This window comes from Macaca fascicularis, chromosome 2 (genome assembly GCF_037993035.2).
Source record: "Macaca fascicularis isolate 582-1 chromosome 2, T2T-MFA8v1.1".
Taxonomy (NCBI): Eukaryota; Metazoa; Chordata; class Mammalia; order Primates; family Cercopithecidae; genus Macaca; species Macaca fascicularis.
Window position 1 is genome coordinate 115,469,557 of NC_088376.1, and position 20,211 is coordinate 115,489,767.

The following is a 20,211-nucleotide window of genomic DNA, read 5'->3' on the forward strand; positions in this document are numbered from 1 at the left end:
ATATGAGTTATGGAGTTCACATGAGGACTGAAGGAATTTGGGTGGGCTGGGGCTAGCTTCTATGTGTTTAACAATATGCTTGATCCCTCAGTGGGTTTTGTTTTTGTTTTTGTTTGTGTGTGTGTGTGTGACTGAGTCTTGCTCCATCACCCAGGCTGGAGGGCAGTGGCACAAACTTGGCTTACTGCAGCCTCCACCTCATGGGCTCTATCAGTTGTCCCACCTCAGCCTCCCAAGTAGCTGGGACCACAGGCATGCACCAACATGCCCAGTTAATTTTTATATATATATATTTTTTGGTAGAGGCAGAGTTTTGCCATGTTGCCCAGGCTGGTCTTGAACTCCTGGACTCGAGTGATCCTCCCGCCTTGGCTTCCCACAGTGCTGGGATTATAGGCATGAGCCACCGCACTAGGCCAATCCCTCAGTGTTTAGAGCAACAACCTAAGCAAGTTTATCAGTGTCTGGGAATGTTCAGCTTGGGCTCGAGCCTGCAGGGGAAACATGCAGCTGGCCAGGTCACAGGGTGGTCAAGGCACCCATGCTTCTCGGTCAGGACAGAGAAGAAAGCAGGTGGGTGCGGGGGAGCGGGGAGACCTTACAGTAAGAGAAGCCCCGCCTTTGCCATCCTCACCTTGGTGCGCAGATGATGCAGGTGATTGAGGAGTACATAGAGGACTACAACCAGATCAACACGGCCAAGCTGAAGCTGGTCCTTTTCATGGACGCCATGAGCCACATCTGCCGCATCAGCCGCACCCTGCGCCAGGCGCTGGGCAATGCACTCCTGCTGGGTGTGGGTGGCAGTGGCCGCAGCTCCCTCACACGGCTCGCCTCGCACATGTGAGGGCCTCCGAGGCATGCTGGGCAGTGGGTGGCCGGGGCGGGCTGGCTGCTCGGTTTAACCCATGCTTTTGTACAGTGGTAGAGGCCTCAGGCAGCCTTGAAGCAGACCCGCACAGCCCACAGGCTTCTGGAAAGACTAGTAGCAGGACCTGGGCTGCAGAGAGAGGCAGCAGCAATGCCCTGTGGTGCTGTGGGGAGGGAAGTGTAGAGCAGGCATCCCAGAGGGATTACTAGGGGAGGTGGCCAGGGCTGCTCTTAGAATCAGAGCTGGGAGGATGGAAGGGAAGGGCGTTTGGACCGAGGGAACAGCTTGGGCAAAGGTCTAGAGGCAAAAAAGCGGGTTCAGGGCCTGAAGGGCCTGCAGGTCTGCTCAGGATGGGAGCAGAACTCCAGGTGGTCGGGGTAGGGTGTGGCCACCCACCACCTTTCAGCGCCTGGCCCCAAGCCCCTAGCATGCTTCAACCCAAACTTCTGCCTCCAGGGCCGAGTACGAGTGCTTCCAGATTGAACTATCCAAGAACTACGGCATGCCCGAGTGGCGCGAGGATGTCAAGAAGGTCCTGCTCAAGGCGGGCCTTCAGAACCTACCCATCACCTTCCTGTTCTCGGACACGCAGGTGCCACTGCCACAGCAGAGGGCAGGGCTCGGGGGGCTGGACACAACCCCATCTGAGCATAGCATCCCAGAAGGTGGTCAGTCCTTCATGCCCAGCTCACTGTCAGTCAGGGCAGATCTCAGAAGAAACCGCCAGGACCAGGTGGGGCCACAGATGGGCAAGTTGAGAGCATGAGACCAAACCCAACCTCTCAGAGCTAAGGTGGGGCATAGATCATCACTCATACCCCAAGGGTAAAGCAAGCCCTGGTAGCATAGCACCCCACTCACTGGCCAATGGCATCCCACCTCAAGGACCACAGGGCTTGTCCCCAAAGTGCTGGAGACCCATGGCTTCCCTGTTCCCTCTTGGAGTGACATGAGGTTTCTCCCTAGATCTCTGAGAGGTTGTCTAGGGTCACAAGACAGAACAGGCTTCCACCTGGCTGGTGGTCAGGGTTGGGCCCAGGGGCCCAGGCTGAAGCCCCCGAACGTGCCCCACCCTGGACAAAGGCCCCTCTGCTCACAGCCCTGTCCTAACCCCAGAACTCCCTTCAAGGCAGCCACTGTGTGAGTCAGGAAAGGGAGGATGCCATCTAACACAAGCCGGGCCCAGGCTGTATGAGATGGGCAAGGACCTATCTCTGCCCGTGGCAATGGTTTCGTCTTGTGAGTAAACTGAGGCATGGAGAGGGGTGAAGAGGAAGATGCCAAATCCCCCACTGAGGACCCAGGGTCCTGCTGCAACCCGGTGGTTTTCATAGCTTCTGTACGGGGGCAAATCCTAGACTATGAATACGGGCTAGTCTCTTATGAGGTCACTTGTGTGACTCTGGGCTTCTCTGAGCCTTAGTGGTGCAGTCTGTCAAATGGAGCTGTTGTGAAGGTCCAACAAAACTATGGTCATGAAGTCCAACTTGCAGGGGCTTAGCTCCCCAACCCTTCACTCCTCCCCAGATCAAGAACGAATCCTTCCTGGAGGATATCAACAACGTCCTAAACTCCGGTGACATTCCCAACCTCTATACCGTGGATGAGCAGGACCAGATCGTCAGCACCATGCGGCCCTATGTCCAGGAGCAGGGCCTGCAGCCCACCAAGGCCAACCTCATGGCTGCTTACACTGGACGTGTGCGCAGTAACATCCACATGGTGCTGTGCATGAGGTACAGGCAGCTGTCACCAGGCTGCGCCGGGGCAGCGGAGCTGGGTGTGTACAGGGCTTGGCCCCAGGGACACTGGACACCACGCGCTGGAGCCTGAGATGAGGAGACGCAGCCCTGGGCCTGGCCATCATGTCGTTGGGCCCAGGCTGTTGTGCTGCTCTGTCCTGGCTGCCATGCCACAGGGCTGTGCAAGGACCCTGGGTCCTGGGCTCCTGGGGGCACTGGTCAGTGTCTCTGGACCTCATTTGGATTTCTGGCTTTCCAGCCCCATCGGAGAGGTCTTCCGAGCTCGTCTGAGGCAGTTTCCTTCCCTGGTCAACTGCTGTACCATCGACTGGTTTAACGAGTGGCCGGCAGAGGCCCTGAAGTCTGTAGCCACCATGTTCCTCAATGAGATCCCAGAACTGGAATCCTCCCAGGAAGAAATCCAAGGACTGGTGGGTGTCTTGGTGAAGCTCAGGCCCTTGGGGAGAACTGTTTAGTTTGAGGCATGGGCTCAGGGTCACCAAGGTCTGGGTGAGATTCCCAGGCCCACCACAGAGGGTAAGCTTTTGGTCAGGCTGTGCTTCCTGTCTAAGCCTCCGTTTCCTCATCTGTAAATGGGCAGTGCCACAGGTCATCACAGTGATTAGAGTGCTGGGAACACAGCTGCATGGGTACTGTTTCCCTTATTCCCTGAGGGCTTCATGGTGCTTTCTTCCAAGAACCCCCTGATAGAACTCCAGAGACCACAGATGGGGATGTAGATTTGACTGGTCCAACCTGAGACCGTGACAGTCCCAACATTTCCCTGCCCAGCTGTGCTGAGGCCTTGGGCCCTCTCTCCCCCTAGATCCAGTATCTGAGGAGGCAACCCCTCAGGGCTCTCAGAGACAGGCAGGTCATGGGGGCTGTGACAAGACCACTGGGCCAAGAGCTGGGAGAAACCTAGGTCCAAGTTCAAAGCCAGCCCTGCCCTTGATAGCTATGTGAATTTGAACTAACCTCTGGACTTCCCTGGGCCTGGGGTTTTTCATCTGCCCAAAAGGTGACCTTGACCTGGAGGTCGTGAGGCTCACAGAGTGAGTGTGAGAGGCATGGAGGTTCCTGCTGTGGCGCCCTCCTCGGCCCAGGCTGCAGTGGCTGTGGGCACCCACTCCCTGTCTTTCTTGGGGCCTCTACCAGGCCGGCATCCATGGTCTCACTCCCCCAGATCCAGGTTTGTGTATACATCCACCAGTCAGTGTCCAAGAAGTGCATCGAGTACCTGGCAGAGCTGACCCGCCACAACTATGTGACCCCCAAGAGCTACTTGGAGCTGCTTCATATTTTCTCCATCCTCATCGGGCAGAAGAAACTGGAGCTGAAAACTGCCAAGAACCGCATGAAGAGCGGCCTCGACAAGGTGGGCCCAGGCGAGTCCCCGTGGACAAGGCCAGCTGCCTGCAGGCTACCTGCTGACTCAGCCCTAACTCCAGGGTGACACCGCGCTCGGCCTTTCAAACTGCAGCCCACATTGTTGAAGTGGGTGGCTTCCCCCCTCGTCAAAAGCACAAAAGTTGCCAGTCAAGGGCCAGGCCAGAGCAGGGCACCCCACAGATACTTGGGGGACTGATGCCCTTCCTCTGGGGTTGTCTGGGCAACTTGGGGGCCACTGAACCTGCCAGCCACAGCCTTTCTCTCATGAATGAGGGTGGCCCAGCAGGCCCTGTGCTCTCTCTGTCCCCTGCCACACCTGTTTTCCTCTCTGTGCCCCGACCCCCAGCTGCTGCGCACTTCTGAGGACGTAGCCAAGATGCAGGAGGACCTGGAGAGTATGCACCCCCTGCTGGAGGAGGCTGCCAAGGACACCATGCTCACCATGGAGCAGATCAAGGTTGGGGTGCTCCTGAGCCCCTCCCTGATGCCTGACTCTGAGGAAGCTCAGCACCCTCACACAGGCACAGGCTTGCTAGCTGCTTGGCCCCCGCAAGTCATCTGGCCTCCTTGTGCCCCATCTTCCTCAATCAGTAGTCATCCATTTAGTCATGGAATGTTTGCCTGGTAGCTCTTCTGTGCCAGGCACTGCACTGGGCAGGGGGTCGGTGAGGAGCAAGGCAGAGGAATCCAAACGATTCCAATAACCACAACCCGGAGTCTGCCCAGCACAGGGCCCCGCGTTGGAGGGCCCGATCCTCACAGCAGACCTTGCAGTTTGTGTATTCCTTATGACAACTTTCTGGAAGGAATAGTCAAGTATCCTGCTCAGCAAAGTCAGCGCATTGCAAAATTTCCCAGCAGATAGAAGCGGGAAGAAAGGCAGGAGGAAGGTCTTTCTCTGTCTTGCGTGAAGGTGCCTGCAGGCTTAGGGGGCCCTGCCTGTGGGGCACTGATATCCAAACTTGTAAGGCCCCCAGCCACACGTCAGGTCCGTGGTGAGTACTCAGGAGGTGGAAGGGACTCCTGATATTCGCAGGCCTCTCTGGCCTATCACAGCTGGAGGGCCCTTGGAGAACAGGGCACCTCAATGCTCATTTCCTTCCATCTGAGGAGACTGAGATGCAGAGAAGAGAAAAGGGAAGAGGACAGCCCTGTGTCTCCCATTCCCAGGTGGATACGGCCATCGCCGAGGAGACCCGGAATTCAGTGCAGACAGAGGAGATCAAAGCCAACGAGAAGGCCAAGAAGGCACAAGCTATTGCCGATGATGCTCAGAAGGACCTGGACGAGGCGTTGCCGGCCCTGGATGCGGCACTGGCCAGCCTGCGCAACCTCAACAAGAACGACGTGACTGAGGTGGGCAGCAGGGCATCTCCTGGCATTCCCTCTCATATGCTTCTGTCCTCAGGCCCTCCTTCTGCACATCCCCTGGGACCCAGCTGCCTGCCCCGCCCTCCTCGTTCCAGCCCCCAGGGCCCAGGTAGGAGTATGGGTACCTGGGTTGAGGAGCAGGAGGAACTGTGGGCTGAGGCCAACCTCGGTGGATCTCTGGATCTGCCCGTGTCCTGTGGTAGTAGGGACTTGGTTGGTAGGGCCAACCTTTCTGTCAGGGTCCCTGCCCAGGGGTGCCCACTGGGTCTGAGTCTTCCCCACTTGGTGGCTGGGCCTGCAGGTACGTGCCATGCAGCGGCCACCCCCAGGCGTGAAGCTGGTCATAGAAGCTGTGTGCATCATGAAAGGCATCAAGCCCAAGAAGGTGCCTGGAGAAAAGCCAGGCACCAAGGTGGATGACTACTGGGAGCCTGGCAAGGGGCTGCTGCAGGACCCGGGCCGCTTCCTCGAGAGCCTTTTCAAGTTTGACAAGGTAAGCATGCCAGGCACCCTGGCCAGCCAGCAAGTGAGGACAAGGCCTGCCCGGCAGGACAGTGAAGCTGGAGAGGAGCCTGCCCCACCACAGCATCTGCATGTGCAGTGGCCTCTGTCCCGTCTCTCTCTGTCCACCTCCCCACCACCAGCACCACACAAGGGCCTGAGGGCCACGCAGATGGCTGGAACCAGAGCCCGGCCCCAAGGAGTTCTCAGTCTGAGGGTGACAGACCCACCCACAGAAAGGTATTGAGGAAATTGGGACCTGGACAGGCTCCTGTGCCGTATAGGAAGTCACCCATGGTCATTCCAAGTCTCCACAGCCTGGGGATTCTCTTTCATGCCCTTTCTTCCCAGCAACCCCCAGGCCTTGGCCAAGACCTTCACCATCTGCCCAGTCATTCCCTCTCTCCCTCAGCCTCAGCACCTGGGGCCCAGCTTCCCTGTCTGTCTCTGGGTTTCTCTGTCCATCTGGGGCCATCAGTATCCTTGGGCATGTGCTCTCTCGGGGGCTGTGCCATGGTTAAGTAGCCTGGAGCTCATAGCCCCTTAGCTCTGCAGCCCAGAAATTAGCTAGGGGGTAGCTGCCTGTCCCACACAGGCCACCATCCACTGTGTGTCAGTATCAGGCCCTGGGCACATCCCACACCCATTTCAGCAGCATCTGGACTCCTTATGGGCTATCCCACCCCTCCTTCTCCTCTTCCATCAGACAGGAAACTAGAGGCCCCACAGGCCTAATCAAGTCCCTCTGAGAGAAGCGCCCAAGTCAGGAGTGCTCAAGGCTGGTGCTTAGGCTCCCCGGGGCCCACGCTCTGACCTCTGGGAACTCATGAGCAATGCAAATACCTGGGCCTATTATGAATTACAGGGCTGGACTCTCCCTGGGTGGGACAAGAGCCCCAGGGGATGGCGTCAGCTCTTGAGGTTGAACATGAGCCTGGTGGGCCTCAGAACCACTCACTCATCCCAATACCTGCTGATGGGCTTGCTTTCAGAAAGTAGCCCTTGCCTCTAAATGAGCTTTTAAGTGAGGTCTTGTGTGTTATGGGCTCTCGAGACTGCCACAGTATACCAAGGAAGACCTCCCTAATCATATGATCTAAAATCCTGGGGACCAAAGATTCCTTTCTGGCCAGCCTTTCTGGGCTATGTTGTTCCTTAAGGAGAAAGAATCTATACTGAGGCCTGCACAGGGCATAAAAGCCAGGGCGTCCCTCGGCAGGCCCCCCCTCCCAGCAGAGCCCTTCCCCTGTCACCTTTGAGAAGCAACCTCTTGAGGCCCAGGCTTCCCACCTCAGGACAACATTGGGGACGTGGTAATCAAAGCCATCCAGCCGTACATCGATAATGAAGAGTTCCAGCCAGCCGCCATTGCCAAGGTGTCCAAGGCTTGCACCTCCATCTGCCAGTGGGTGCGCGCCATGCACAAGTACCACTTCGTGGCCAAGGCCGTGGAGCCCAAGCGGGTGAGGGCTGAGTGGAGTTGGTGGGGGTATGCTCCCCTCCCCGGGGTACTTGGCGAGCTAACCCTGCGCCCTTCGCCCCACAGCAAGCCCTGCGGGAGGCCCAGGACGACCTGGGGGTGACACAGCGGATCCTGGATGAGGCAAAACAGCGCCTTCGTGAGGTGGAGGACGGCATCGCCACAATGCAGGCTAAGTACCGGGAATGCATTACCAAGAAGGAGGAGCTGGAGCTGAAGTGTGAGCAGTGTGAGCAGCGGCTGGGCCGCGCTGGCAAGGTATGCACCCTTCTCCTGCAAGGCCCGCGGGTGGGCCTGGCCCAGACAGGGGCCAGAAGGGACCAGGGCGAGGGTGGGTCTTGGGGTGGCTGTCCACACCCCCTCCCTGGCAACCCCAGGCCCTACAGCGGGTAGGTCAGCCCCAGGCCCCTAGCCCAGCCTCCCAGAGCCCACGCCACGGGGCTGCCCCTCCAGCTCATCAACGGGCTGTCGGATGAGAAGGTGCGCTGGCAGGAGACGGTGGAGAACCTTCAGTACATGCTCAACAACATCTCTGGCGATGTCCTGGTGGCCGCCGGCTTTGTGGCCTACCTGGGCCCCTTCACGGTAAGAAGTCCCCACCTGTGTCTCTGACCAGCCTCGCCTTCCCAAAGAGACCCTTCCTCCTTGAGGCCTCGCCTCCAATGACAGGCAGCCTGCAGGTGGCTCTCCCCTCACTCAGTCATTCAACAAGCACTTAGCAGGCTCCCTCTCTGAGCCAGGCACTGTAAAGCACTGGGAATACAGCAGTGTACAAAACAGCCAGAAAAGCCACCTAGTGGGAACATAGAAGAGCTCACACTTCTGCACTTGCTGCGTGCCAGGCACTATTCTAAACATGCCATCTGTGTCCCCTTTAATCCTCATAGCCGCCACTACAGGCGGGCATCATTAGCATTTCACAGATGAAGGGCTGAGGTTTGTGGAGGCCAAGAAATTCACCCAAAGTGGGATTAGAATGCAGGTATCTGGCTCCATGTCTGAGCTCAGGTCTCTGTAACTGTCAAGGACTGTGGCTTAGTGGGAGTTGGGAGGTCTCTGTGGGTGTCATGGTGGAGTGGTCCTGAATCTGGCATCTCCCCAGGGCCAGTACCGCACAGTGCTCTACGACAGCTGGGTCAAGCAGCTCAGGAGCCACAACGTCCCACACACCTCCGAGCCCACGCTAATCGGGACGCTGGGGAACCCTGTGAAGATCCGCTCGTGGCAGGTGCCCACCCCAGGGGCAGGAATGCCCAGGCAGGGCCTGTGGTGTGGTCCAGGCTGGGCCAGGAGCCTTCTGCCTCCTTCCTACCCTGCTTTCCAGGGCCTGGCTCGGAGCTGCCTCTGCTGAACCCTCCTGTCCAGCAAGAGGGTGGTGGGTAGGAGAGGAGAAGAAAGCTGGACTGAGTGTGGCACAGCTAAATGTGGGGAGAGGGATTAGGGGTACTTTTAAGAGTGTGATGGGGCCGGGCGCGGTGGCTCAAGCCTGTAATCCCAGCACTTTGGGAGGCCGAGACGGGCGGATCACGAGGTCAGGAGATCGAGACCATCCTGGCTAACACGGTGAAACCCTGTCTCTACTAAAAATACAAAAAAACTAGCCGGGCAAGGTGGCGGCGCCTGTAGTCCCAGCTACTCGGGAGGCTGAGGCAGGAGAATGGCGTGAACCCGGGAGGCGGGGCTTGCAGTGAGCTGAGATCCGGCCACTGCACTCCAGCCTGGGCAACAGAGCTAGACTCCGTCTCAAAAAAAAAAAAAAAAAAAAAAAAAAAAAGAGTGTGATGGGCCGGGCATGGTGGCTCATGCTTGTAATCCCAGCATTTTGGGAGGCCAAGGTGGGTGGATCACCTGAGGTGAGGAGTTCGAGACCAGCTTGGCCAACACGGTGAAAACCCGTCTTTACTAAAAATATAAAAATTAGCCAGGTGTGGGGGCACAAGCCTATAATCCCAGCTACTCGGGAGGCTGAGGCAGGAGAATTGGCTTGAACCCAAGAGGTGGAGGTTGCAGTGAGCAAAGATTGTGCCACTTCACTCCAGCCTGAGTGACAGAGCGAGACTCTGTCTCAAAAAAAAAAAAAAAAAAAAAAAAAAAATGGGTTGGGTGGAGGTTGAGAAGCAGCATCCACAGTCGGATTTAGAAGGGTTGTCTGGTCGGATGCAGTGTAATCCCAGCACTTTGGGAGGCCAAGGCAGGTGGATTGCTTGAGCCCAGAAGTTCGAGACTAGTCTGGGCAACATGGCAAAACCCTGTCTCTACTAAAAATTCAAAAATTAGCCAGGCATGGTGGTACATGCCTGTAGTCCCAGCTACTGGGGAGACTGAGATGGGAGGATCACCTGAACCCAGGAGGTGGAGGCTCCAGTGAGCCAAGATCTTGCCATTGCCAAAAAAGAAAAGAAAAGGTTTCCTAAAGGAAGTGTCTGAGCAAGACTCCGAAGGGCAGGGAGAGTTGGCAAAGAGAGGGAACCAAGAGGCCATAGGCAGAGGCCAGGCGTGGGCAGAGGTCAGGAGGGTCAGTGGGGTATGGGCTCCATGAAGATGGTCTCACCAAGCGAGCACTCAGTAGGCAAGAGGACAGAAAGGCACAGCGAAGGAGGGCATTTCTGTCTGTGGATTTCTCTGTCCATCTGGGGCCATCAGTGTCCTTGGGCCTGTGCTCTCTCAGGGGCTGTGCCATGGTTAGGTATCCAGCCCAGGAGCGGGGGAGAGGCAGGAGTCCTGGGGTGAGGCCTTGCCCACATTGTTACCTGCCCGCAACCTCCAAGGGGATGCAGTAAGGAGAGGGAAGTCCATAGCCAAAGCACGAGGCTGGGAGATGCTGATGCCCCCAGTGACCCTGCTTGCAGGAAAGCCCTGACCTAGTCCAGTGCCTGGCTCTCCACAGATCGCTGGCCTCCCCAACGACACACTTTCAGTGGAGAACGGGGTCATCAACCAGTTTTCCCAGCGCTGGACCCACTTCATTGACCCTCAGAGCCAGGCCAACAAATGGATCAAGAACATGGTGAGCCCACCCACCAGGCACCACCACCCCACCCCAGCCAGGCATAGCAAGGGTAATGGTGAGCAGCAGAGCCTCAGGCTGGCTGTCAGTCCCTGCAACCTCTTCTTTCACCCTTTCCTTACAGGAGAAGGACAATGGGCTAGACGTGTTCAAGTTGAGTGACCGTGACTTCCTGCGCAGCATGGAGAACGCCATCCGCTTTGGAAAACCATGTCTCCTGGAGAACGTGGGCGAGGAGCTGGACCCGGCCCTGGAGCCTGTGCTGCTCAAGCAGGTGAGTCTGCAGTGGTGATGGCAGGGTGGCTGTAGGCCTGGACAGGGCAGTCCCCTCCCCCTGCCCCACTGGTGATGCTTAGGCCATAGTACCCACCAGTCCCACCTGCCACAGACGTACAAGCAGCAGGGAAACACGGTGCTGAAGCTGGGGGACACGGTGATTCCCTACCATGAGGACTTCAGGATGTACATCACCACCAAGCTGCCCAACCCACACTACACGCCCGAGATCTCTACCAAACTCACCCTTATCAACTTCACCCTGTCGCCCAGGTAAGCCCCCACCCCTGGGAACCCCCAAGCATCAGCTCTGACTCTGCCTGCCCAGCTGCCCCTCTCCCACCCCCAGGTCGGGAGTCAGTGGGACTTTCCCCCACTCAAAGTCTCCACCAGTTTCCCCCCAGGCACTCACATTGCAAGCCTTTCTAGCCCTTCCACCAGCTCCTCCTACCCACCACTGTTTCCACCTAAGAACCTTCATCCCCACCTCATCAGATCCCTGGCCAAGGTCCCCAGCCTCTGTGTCTAGCACCAGCCTCACCTCCTTCAGGGACCCCTTCTCTCCTGCTGAGCCCTCACCAGGCCCTGTGCCCTCATCCTCAGAGCTGCCCCAGAGCCCTGAGTGGGGCACACTCTGGCTCCCTGAACCCAAATACCCTGCTTCTTACCTTTGCTGTCACAAGCCCAGGCACTGTGGTTTTCACAGGCCATCCACACACAGCCCACAGCCCACAGGCCTGCTTTGTGCTAAGGCCTCCATTTCAGTGGTCAGTGTGAACCTCTCCACAAAGCAGGGGGCAAAAACACCCTGAAGGCTTGCTCCGGGTATCACAGCCCCTCCTGCCAAGGAGGTATTGTCCTGAGACCCCAGCCATTCACACATCCAACTGCTCAGCCCCTTCTAGGATTACAGGCTGCCCCGCAAGGTCTCACTGAGAACTGGTATCTTTGAAGGCAGGCTCTGCACTAGCCCTGAAGCCTGAGATGGAGGCTAGGCCTCCTAGGACAACACTGGCAAGGATGCTAGGCTCTTGGAGCCCTAGAAGCACAGGTGGATAAGTGAGCAGGTTCACAGCTGGCCCTCTGGCGCCCACCAGGTAGTACAGACTTGGTGTCCCCTCCCCCCGGCAGTGGCCTAGAGGACCAGCTACTGGGCCAGGTAGTGGCAGAGGAGCGACCCGACCTGGAGGAGGCCAAGAACCAGCTGATTATCAGTAATGCCAAGATGCGCCAGGAGCTGAAGGACATTGAGGACCAGATCCTGTACCGGCTCAGCTCTTCCGAGGGCAACCCTGTAGATGACATGGAACTCATCAAGGTGCTGGAAGCCTCCAAGATGAAAGCTGCTGAGATCCAGGTCAGCCGCTGCCTGCCCCCCTACCTGCCCTGGGCGTGCCCCGGGCCTGCCCCCCACTTCTCCCTGTCTGCCCTAGGCCTGCCCCCCAAACCCTCTGCCTTCTGCTTTTTGACCCCTCCCCCCACCCACTGCACCCACAGGCCAAGGTCAGGATTGCAGAGCAGACGGAGAAGGACATCGACCTGACACGCATGGAGTACATACCCGTGGCTGTCCGCACCCAGATCCTCTTCTTCTGTGTGTCTGACCTGGCCAACGTGGACCCCATGTACCAGTACTCCCTCGAGTGGTTTCTCAACATCTTCCTCTCGGGCATCGCCAATTCAGAGAGAGCAGGTAGCACCGGCATGCCAGGCTCCCACCCTGCACAGATATGACCCATGTGGACACATTTCCACTGTGGGGCACACACAGACTCACAACTGTGTTCACTGGCATACACTCTCCTCTTAGACTCACAATACATAAGAATGCACACAGCACTCCTACCCTCCTCAGAGCCCCTTCACTGGGAACACCAAGTGCCCAAGGGGAAGCCCAGGCTGCCCCTATGGCTGCTGGGGAGACTGGCTAGGCTGGGCTGGACGCCGGGGCTCTTCCTTCCTCTCACCTCTCCGCGCTGCCATCACTTCTCCACTCCACAGACAACCTGAAGAAGCGCATCTCCAACATCAACCGCTACCTGACCTACAGCCTCTACAGCAACGTCTGCCGCAGTCTCTTTGAGAAGCACAAGCTGATGTTTGCCTTCCTGCTATGTGTTCGCATCATGATGAACGAAGGCAAAATCAACCAGGTGCTGGCAGAGATGCCAAGGACAGACTGCCTGAGGGGTGGCCCTGTGGCAGGGCCTGAGAATAGGCTGGAAGGAAAGGGAAAGCCAGGCATGAGGGCGCCACAAGAGCAAAGGGGCAGAGGAAACACAATTCCTTGATTTAAAACAGCCAGGGCTGGGCACGGTGACTCACACCTGCAATCCCAGCACTTTGGGAGACTTAGGTAGGTGTATCACTTGAGGCCAGGAGTTCAAGACCACCCTGGTCTCTACTAAAAATACAAAAATTAGCTGAGTGTGGTGGTGCATGCCTGTAATCCCAGCTACTCAGGAGGCTGAGGCAGGAGGATCGCTTGAACCCAGAAGGTGGAGGTTGCAGTGGGCTGAGATCGTGCCACTGCACTCCAGCCTAGAAGACAGAGCAAGACTCTGTCTCAAAATAAATAAATAAAAACAGCCAGAAGACCCTGGGTTAATTGTGCTCCAACCAATGGCTCAAGGTTCAAGAAGGCCAATGCTGTGAGCACAGGCCTTCTCGAGCCTTGAGTGTGCTGGTGAGCACGAAGACTGTCCCCAGGGACAGACTGTCCTGAGCCTCCCACACCTGCTTGGCCAGGAACTCACACTCTCATGAAGCCCCACGCATTTCGTGGTGCAGTGGAAAGCCCTGCCGAGACAGTGAGAGTGACAGCCACCACTGCCAGAGCCCTAACTGCATGCCTGGCACAGGACTCTGGCCTGGGAAGCAGTCAACCTTCTGATTCTTTCTACTCCCAAATGAGAAGGCAGAGGCCCAGAGAAGTCACATCTCTTGCCCTAAAGGCACACAGTCAGGAAAAGGCAGGGTGGGAACACTAACCCAGACCTGTTTGACTACCACCCCCAAGGGAGACTCAGTTTCTCCAGGTGAGGGTGGTTGGAGAGACACTACTGGGTGGGGGTGCCCAGAGCAGGAGGAGCTGAGGGCCTGAGCATGAGCCTCCTCCTGTCCCCTGCCAGAGTGAGTGGCACTACCTCCTGTCCGGGGGCTCCATCCAGATCATGACTGAGAATCCAGCACCGGACTGGCTGTCAGACCGGGCCTGGCGAGACATCCTAGCACTCTCGAACCTGCCAAACTTTTCCTCCTTCTCTTCCGACTTCGTGAAGCACCTCTCAGAATTCCGGGTCATCTTCGACAGCCTTGAGCCCCATCGGTTAGCTGGACCCCAGAATATGGCAGGATGAGCCCATCGAGGGGACGAGTCCCTAGGAAAGTCTTGTCTGAGAGCCTTCTCTAGGGGGCCACCCAGGGTTGCCCAGCAGCTGTGGCCACATCTCCTCTGTGCCCCCAGTGCTGTATCCCTGGGATAGCCCACTCTCCCCAGCTGTCCAGCCAGCCGAATCCCTAGGGCCACCAACCTCCTTCCAACAGGCTGGCTCTCAGGGAGGTGTGGGCTACTATTGCAGGGAGCCTTTGCCTGGCATCTGGGACAAGTACCTAGACCAGTTCCAGAAGCTGCTAGTCCTCCGCTGCCTGCGCGGGGATAAGGTTACCAACGCCATGCAGGACTTTGTGGCCACCAACCTGGAACCACGCTTCATTGAGCCCCAGGCAAGTGCTGGCACCCTGGCAGGACTGGCACCTTGAGCTCGTCCCCGCCCTGGGTCCTAGGGCCCTGGCTGCATCTGGATAGACTATTTGGCCAGGCCAGGACCCCTGCTTGCTCCCTAAAGGCTCTGAGAGGTTCCAGCCCCCACCAGGAAGCCACTGGGGACCACTCTGAGAACCCCAGATCCCCCTCCCTTGCCCTGATCGCTCTGCAGCCCCAGGTGGTCTCAGCATCTCCCCCTGCCCTTGCAGACAGCCAACCTGTCAGTGGTGTTCAAAGACTCCAACTCCACCACGCCCCTCATCTTTGTGCTGTCACCCGGCACAGACCCTGCTGCCGACCTCTACAAGTTTGCCGAAGAAATGAAGTTCTCCAAAAAGCTCTCTGCCATCTCCCTGGGCCAGGGGCAGGTCAGGGCTAGGCAGGGAGGAAGGGAGTGGGCTGGGGGATGGGCTAGCTGCCCCCCTGCTCAGTGCTCCTGCCCCTGCAGGGCCCTCGGGCAGAAGCCATGATGCGCAGCTCCATAGAGAGGGGCAAGTGGGTCTTCTTCCAGAACTGCCACCTGGCACCAAGCTGGATGCCAGCCCTAGAACGCCTCATTGAGCACATCAACCCCGACAAGGTGTGTTGCCCTGCCCATCACAGGCCCACTGGGGCCTCCTCTGCATCCATCAGGGACTGACGAGGCAGAAATAAGAGAATCATGCAAAGCACTCTGCCGCATGTGCTCGGCAACTGACATGTGCCACGCATTGACGTCCTTAATCCTCTCAATCCACCCCCACCCCCAGTTACCTGTACAAGTGGTGATGTGACTTGCCCAGGGACACCCAGCACAGACTGTGACCTGGGACTTGCCAAAGACCCTTTTTCTTTTTTTAGATGGAGTCTCACTCTGTCACCAGGGCTGGAGTGCAGTGGTGCGATCTCGGTTCACTGCAACCTTCACCTCCCAGGTTCAAGTGATTCTTCTGCCTCAGCCTCCTGAGTAGCTAGGATTACAGGCGCCCACCACTACGTCCAGCTAATTTTTTGTGTTTTTAGTGGAGACAGGGTTTCACCATGTTAGCCAGGCTGTTCTCGAACTCCTGACCTAGTGATTCGCCTGTCTTGGCCTCCCAAAGTGCTGGGATTACACACGTGAGCCACTGCGCCCAGCCAAAAGCCCAATTTTTAACCAGTTGTCTGTGCAGCCGCGTCTGACCCACCTCAGGGTCCCTGAGCAGGAGGCAGCCTGGTGTCAGGATGGCCACCAGGCATGGATCTCAATGCTCACGTGGAGCCATGGCCATCAGGTACACAGGGACTTCCGCCTCTGGCTCACCAGCCTGCCCAGCAACAAGTTCCCAGTGTCCATCCTGCAGAACGGCTCCAAGATGACCATTGAGCCGCCACGCGGTGTCAAGGCCAACCTGCTGAAGTCCTACAATAGCCTTAGTGAAGACTTCCTCAACTCCTGCCACAAGGTGAGGCACACTTGGGCACACAGGCCCATCATACCTGGCCCCTGTCCCGGCTCCTCACCTCCGCTGCCTCCCACCTCCCCCAGGTGATGGAGTTCAAGTCTCTGTTGCTGTCTCTGTGCTTGTTCCATGGGAATGCCCTGGAGCGCCGTAAGTTTGGGCCCCTGGGCTTCAACATCCCCTATGAGTTCACGGACGGAGACCTGCGCATCTGCATCAGCCAGCTCAAGATGTTCCTGGACGAATATGATGACATCCCCTACAAGGTGGGCCTGGGGCAGACTGGGACTTGGGGGACTGGGCACTTAGGGGAGCCCTCACCCACCCACCCCATAGGTCCTCAAGTACACGGCAGGGGAGATCAATTACGGGGGCCGTGTCACTGATGACTGGGACCGGCGCTGCATCATGAACATCCTGGAGGACTTCTACAACCCTGACGTGCTCTCCCCTGAGCACAGCTACAGTGCCTCGGGCATCTACCACCAGATCCCACCCACCTATGACCTCCACGTGAGTCCAGCCCAAAGGGCTACACAGGAGGGGCCTGCTAGGCTGGGGTTCTAGGGTACCATGAGCACCTTGGTGCTGGGTGGGAGGAGACGCAGCCCCCACCCTCCATCAGCGTTCTTTTCATCAATCAATCCATCCCACGAAGACAGCCTTGGCGAGGGAGTCAGTCCCTGCCCAATGGGGCTCGCCTCTGTGAGTGAACTCCTGGTCAGCCACTTCCTGGGTAGAATTACTCAGTGGAGGCTTGGGGCAGCTCCTCCAAGATGGTAACAAGGCTCAGACTCCACAGTCAGGGAGGGCTGCCACAGAAATGACGCTTCCCCTAAGATGTGTGGGAAGAAGCCATGAGCCAGGGCTGGGTTGTGTGGGTCATCAGTGCAAAAGGCCTGTGGCAGGAAGGAGCCTGACAAATTTGGGCCACTGAATAGAGGGGCAGGGAATGGATGGCAGTAACAAGGGGGCTGGGAGGGAAGCAAGGGCCATGCCACACAGTGCCTCAGAGGCCTGGAGTCCGAAGGCAGGGACATGCATAAGGGTTATAAGCAGGAGTGACAAGTGGGGGATATGACAAGTGGGGATGTGCTCCATTGGAGGGTAACTCTGAAGGCTGGGGTGGAGCAAGCCAGGGGCTTCCATGTTGGCCTCCTCCCTCCTAGGGCTACCTCTCCTACATCAAGAGCCTCCCACTCAATGATATGCCTGAGATCTTTGGCCTGCATGACAATGCCAACATCACCTTTGCCCAGAACGAGACGTTCGCTCTCCTGGGCACCATCATCCAGCTGCAACCCAAATCATCTTCTGCAGGCGGCCGGGGCCGGGAGGAGGTGGGTGGTGTCAGAGGAAGGGGCCCAAGGGCTGGACGGGCTGGGTCCACCATCCTGCCCACTCCCCTGTGGGAAGGAGCTCTGTGTACGTGGAATCACACAGGGGATAAGGGGGGCCAGCCTTGACCCCCGTGTTCCTTTGCCCCTGCAGATAGTGGAGGATGTCACCCAAAACATTCTGCTCAAGGTGCCTGAGCCTATCAACTTGCAATGGGTGATGGCCAAGTACCCAGTGCTGTATGAGGAATCAATGAACACAGTGCTAGTACAAGAGGTCATTAGGTAATCACCTCGCCACACCCCCGCCCCAAGTCAGCGGCCACTGGACTGTAGAGAAATAACAACAGGAGTTACTATGGGCCAGGTGCCATGCCAAGTGCTACACCTCTAACTCAGCCATTTTTGTTGTTGAGACAGAGTCTCTGTCTGTTGCCAGCAGTGGTGTGATCTCAGTTCACTGAAACCTCCACCTCCCGGGTTCAAGCGATTCTCCTGCCTCAGCCTCCTGAGTAGCTGGGACTACAGGCGTGCACCACCACACCCAGCTAATTTTTGTATTTTAATAGAGACGGGGTTTCACCATGTTGGCCAGGATGGTCTCCATCTCCTGACCTCATGATCCACCTGCCTCAGCCTCCCAAAGTGCTGGGATTATAGGCGTTAGCCACCGCGCCTGGCCAACTCAGCCATATTTTTATTATTCACATTTTGTAGACGAGTAAACTGTGCCCCCAAAATATTCAGTAAGCTATCCCAGTCCAAGTTCACACATTTGCTAAGGGCCAGAGCTGGGATTTGTACCCAGGCCACCTGACCCAGTTCTCTGCTCTTAGTCTCTGTATTTTGCTATTGCTTTTCAGTCTGTGGCCTTGAGCTGGGGCCACGCTACTTTTCAGTCTGTGGCCTTGAGCTGGGGCCTTGAGCTACTGCCACGCGACCCCAGCCCACTACCTATTCTCTTGCCATTGGCCTCACAGGTACAATCGGCTGCTGCAGGTGATCACACAGACACTGCAAGACCTACTCAAGGCACTCAAGGGGCTGGTGGTGATGTCCTCGCAGCTGGAGCTGATGGCTGCCAGCCTGTACAACAATACTGTGCCTCAGCTCTGGAGTGCCAAGGCCTACCCATCGCTCAAGCCTCTGTCCTCATGGGTCATGGACCTGCTGCAACGCCTGGACTTCCTGCAGGCCTGGATCCAAGGTGGCATCCCAGCTGTCTTCTGGATCAGTGGCTTCTTCTTCCCCCAGGCTTTCTTAACAGGCACTCTGCAGAATTTTGCCCGCAAATTTGTCATCTCCATCGACACCATCTCCTTTGATTTCAAGGTCTGGGCACAGCCAGGGCCGGGTCAGGTGACAGGCTAGGGTACAGCCCAAGGAGGAGAGGCTCTGAGGCCACGGTTGGTTGGCAGTTGGGGGCTCCCTAAGCCAGGGCATGGAAAGACCCAAGCCAGAAGAGGCCATGAGTCCCAGGAACGGGTCTGGCCTGGGTCCATCAGAAATCCACAGAGGCAGGGCACAGACCACAGGCCGTGGGCTAACGTGGTAGGTACATGATGATGGGCAGGCAGGCAGCATTAGGCAGAGCTCAGAAGGGAGTTTTGTGCCTCCTAACCCAGATTCTGGGTATTGTTGTGTGTGGGGGGTGTGTCTGTGTCTACCCACAGGTGATGCTTGAGACACCATCGGAGTTAACACAAAGACCCCAAGTAGGGTGCTATATCCATGGATTATTCCTGGAAGGTGCCCGCTGGGATCCAGAGGCCTTCCAGCTGGCCGAGTCTCAGCCCAAGGAGCTGTACACAGAGATGGCCGTTATCTGGCTCTTGCCAACACCCAACCGCATGGCTCAGGACCAGGACTTTTACCTGTGCCCCATCTACAAGACACTGACTCGTGCTGGTATGAGGCCTGGGGTGGGAGCCTACACTATGGGGGCGGGGGGGCCCAGGACTAACCCAGCCCGGCCCAGCCCAAGCCAGTCAGACTGATCCAGGTTAGCTGAACAAGGAAGGACAACAGAGATTTGGGCCAGGCCAGCAAGCAGCAGGCAGGTTAATGCCCAAGGCCTGCCATCTGGCTGTGGGGAGCACCCCTGAGCTCCTATCCTACATGCCTCCCTCAGCAGGCCCACCTTGGGCCCCAAGAGCCTACAAGCCCCAGGCTGTCATTGGGAGTTCAGAGGGGTAACTGAGGCCCAGAGCAGGAGCTTGTCTGGACTGGGTCCATTGGAGAATGAAAAGTGGCATCAACTCTGCCATCCCTATCTTCAGTCCCCAATACAGTAACCCTGGGCAAGCTTGAACCCTGGCCAGACCCCCTCACCAGGCAGGCTTCCTCTTGGGTCAGGGCCCCCTCCCTGTCCTCAGCTTAGCCTGCCCACTGCCCTGCCCCTACGCTATCCCTGCTCTAGTAGTAATAGGGCATGACCTAACCCGTCCCCCTCCTTGCCCATTCCAGGAACACTATCAACCACAGGACACTCCACCAACTATGTCATCGCTGTGGAGATCCCCACCCATCAGCCCCAGCGACACTGGATAAAGCGTGGTGTGGCCCTCATCTGTGCCCTGGACTACTAGACTGAGACAGAAGGGCTGAGGCCATTAAAGCTGAATTTTCTAAGCAGTCCAGCTGTGCCTTAGCTGCTTGCATGAGGACCCCTCTGCAGGATTCATTGCCAGTGGGGTAGTGAGGGGCTGCAGCAGCCTCAGCAGATGATGCAGTTGGCAGAGGAGAGCGGGACAGAGGTAGCAGCTTTGACCTGCTTTACCTGTCCAAACGCAACAAGGAAGAGATGCCCAGCGCCCTCCCAGGGAGAACACACCAGGCAAGATTAGAGGCAGCCCTGCCTCTTTGACCCAGAGTCCCAGCACCTCTCCAGGTTGCAAAGCCACAGATTTGGTGAAAGCCATGGCCCTCTCCCCAGAAAGTACACCCTGTCTACAGTCCACCTGAAGCCCTCCTCAGCTCAGGTCCAAATCCCAGGCCTAGGATCCCAAGGATCTCTGGCCCAAGACAGTTGGACGCTCAAAGATCAT

The 20,211-nt window shown here is 57.5% G+C and overlaps 1 protein-coding gene across 1 annotated transcript in view; it reads left to right on the forward strand.

The window, feature by feature from the left end:
• DNAH1 (dynein axonemal heavy chain 1) overlaps nt 1–19,798 on the forward strand; it is an 83,217-nt gene extending 63,419 nt beyond the window's left edge. Inside the window, exons 49-78 of the mRNA XM_065540678.2 lie at nt 647–843; nt 1,328–1,463; nt 2,399–2,607; nt 2,873–3,044; nt 3,800–3,991; nt 4,352–4,462; nt 5,176–5,361; nt 5,678–5,869; nt 7,173–7,340; nt 7,424–7,615; nt 7,811–7,942; nt 8,460–8,585; nt 10,245–10,364; nt 10,489–10,638; nt 10,753–10,913; nt 11,772–11,997; nt 12,138–12,333; nt 12,642–12,793; nt 13,772–13,968; nt 14,222–14,370; nt 14,620–14,774; nt 14,855–14,986; nt 15,660–15,830; nt 15,914–16,093; nt 16,164–16,340; nt 16,997–17,167; nt 17,319–17,449; nt 18,145–18,496; nt 18,838–19,072; nt 19,631–19,798. Of these exons, the coding sequence (XP_065396750.1) occupies nt 647–843; nt 1,328–1,463; nt 2,399–2,607; nt 2,873–3,044; nt 3,800–3,991; nt 4,352–4,462; nt 5,176–5,361; nt 5,678–5,869; nt 7,173–7,340; nt 7,424–7,615; nt 7,811–7,942; nt 8,460–8,585; nt 10,245–10,364; nt 10,489–10,638; nt 10,753–10,913; nt 11,772–11,997; nt 12,138–12,333; nt 12,642–12,793; nt 13,772–13,968; nt 14,222–14,370; nt 14,620–14,774; nt 14,855–14,986; nt 15,660–15,830; nt 15,914–16,093; nt 16,164–16,340; nt 16,997–17,167; nt 17,319–17,449; nt 18,145–18,496; nt 18,838–19,072; nt 19,631–19,752 (5,190 nt within the window). The 3' untranslated portion in view covers nt 19,753–19,798. The remainder of the gene's footprint in view (nt 1–646; nt 844–1,327; nt 1,464–2,398; nt 2,608–2,872; nt 3,045–3,799; nt 3,992–4,351; nt 4,463–5,175; nt 5,362–5,677; nt 5,870–7,172; nt 7,341–7,423; nt 7,616–7,810; nt 7,943–8,459; nt 8,586–10,244; nt 10,365–10,488; nt 10,639–10,752; nt 10,914–11,771; nt 11,998–12,137; nt 12,334–12,641; nt 12,794–13,771; nt 13,969–14,221; nt 14,371–14,619; nt 14,775–14,854; nt 14,987–15,659; nt 15,831–15,913; nt 16,094–16,163; nt 16,341–16,996; nt 17,168–17,318; nt 17,450–18,144; nt 18,497–18,837; nt 19,073–19,630) is intronic.
• The last annotated feature ends 413 nt before the right edge of the window (nt 19,799–20,211 follow it).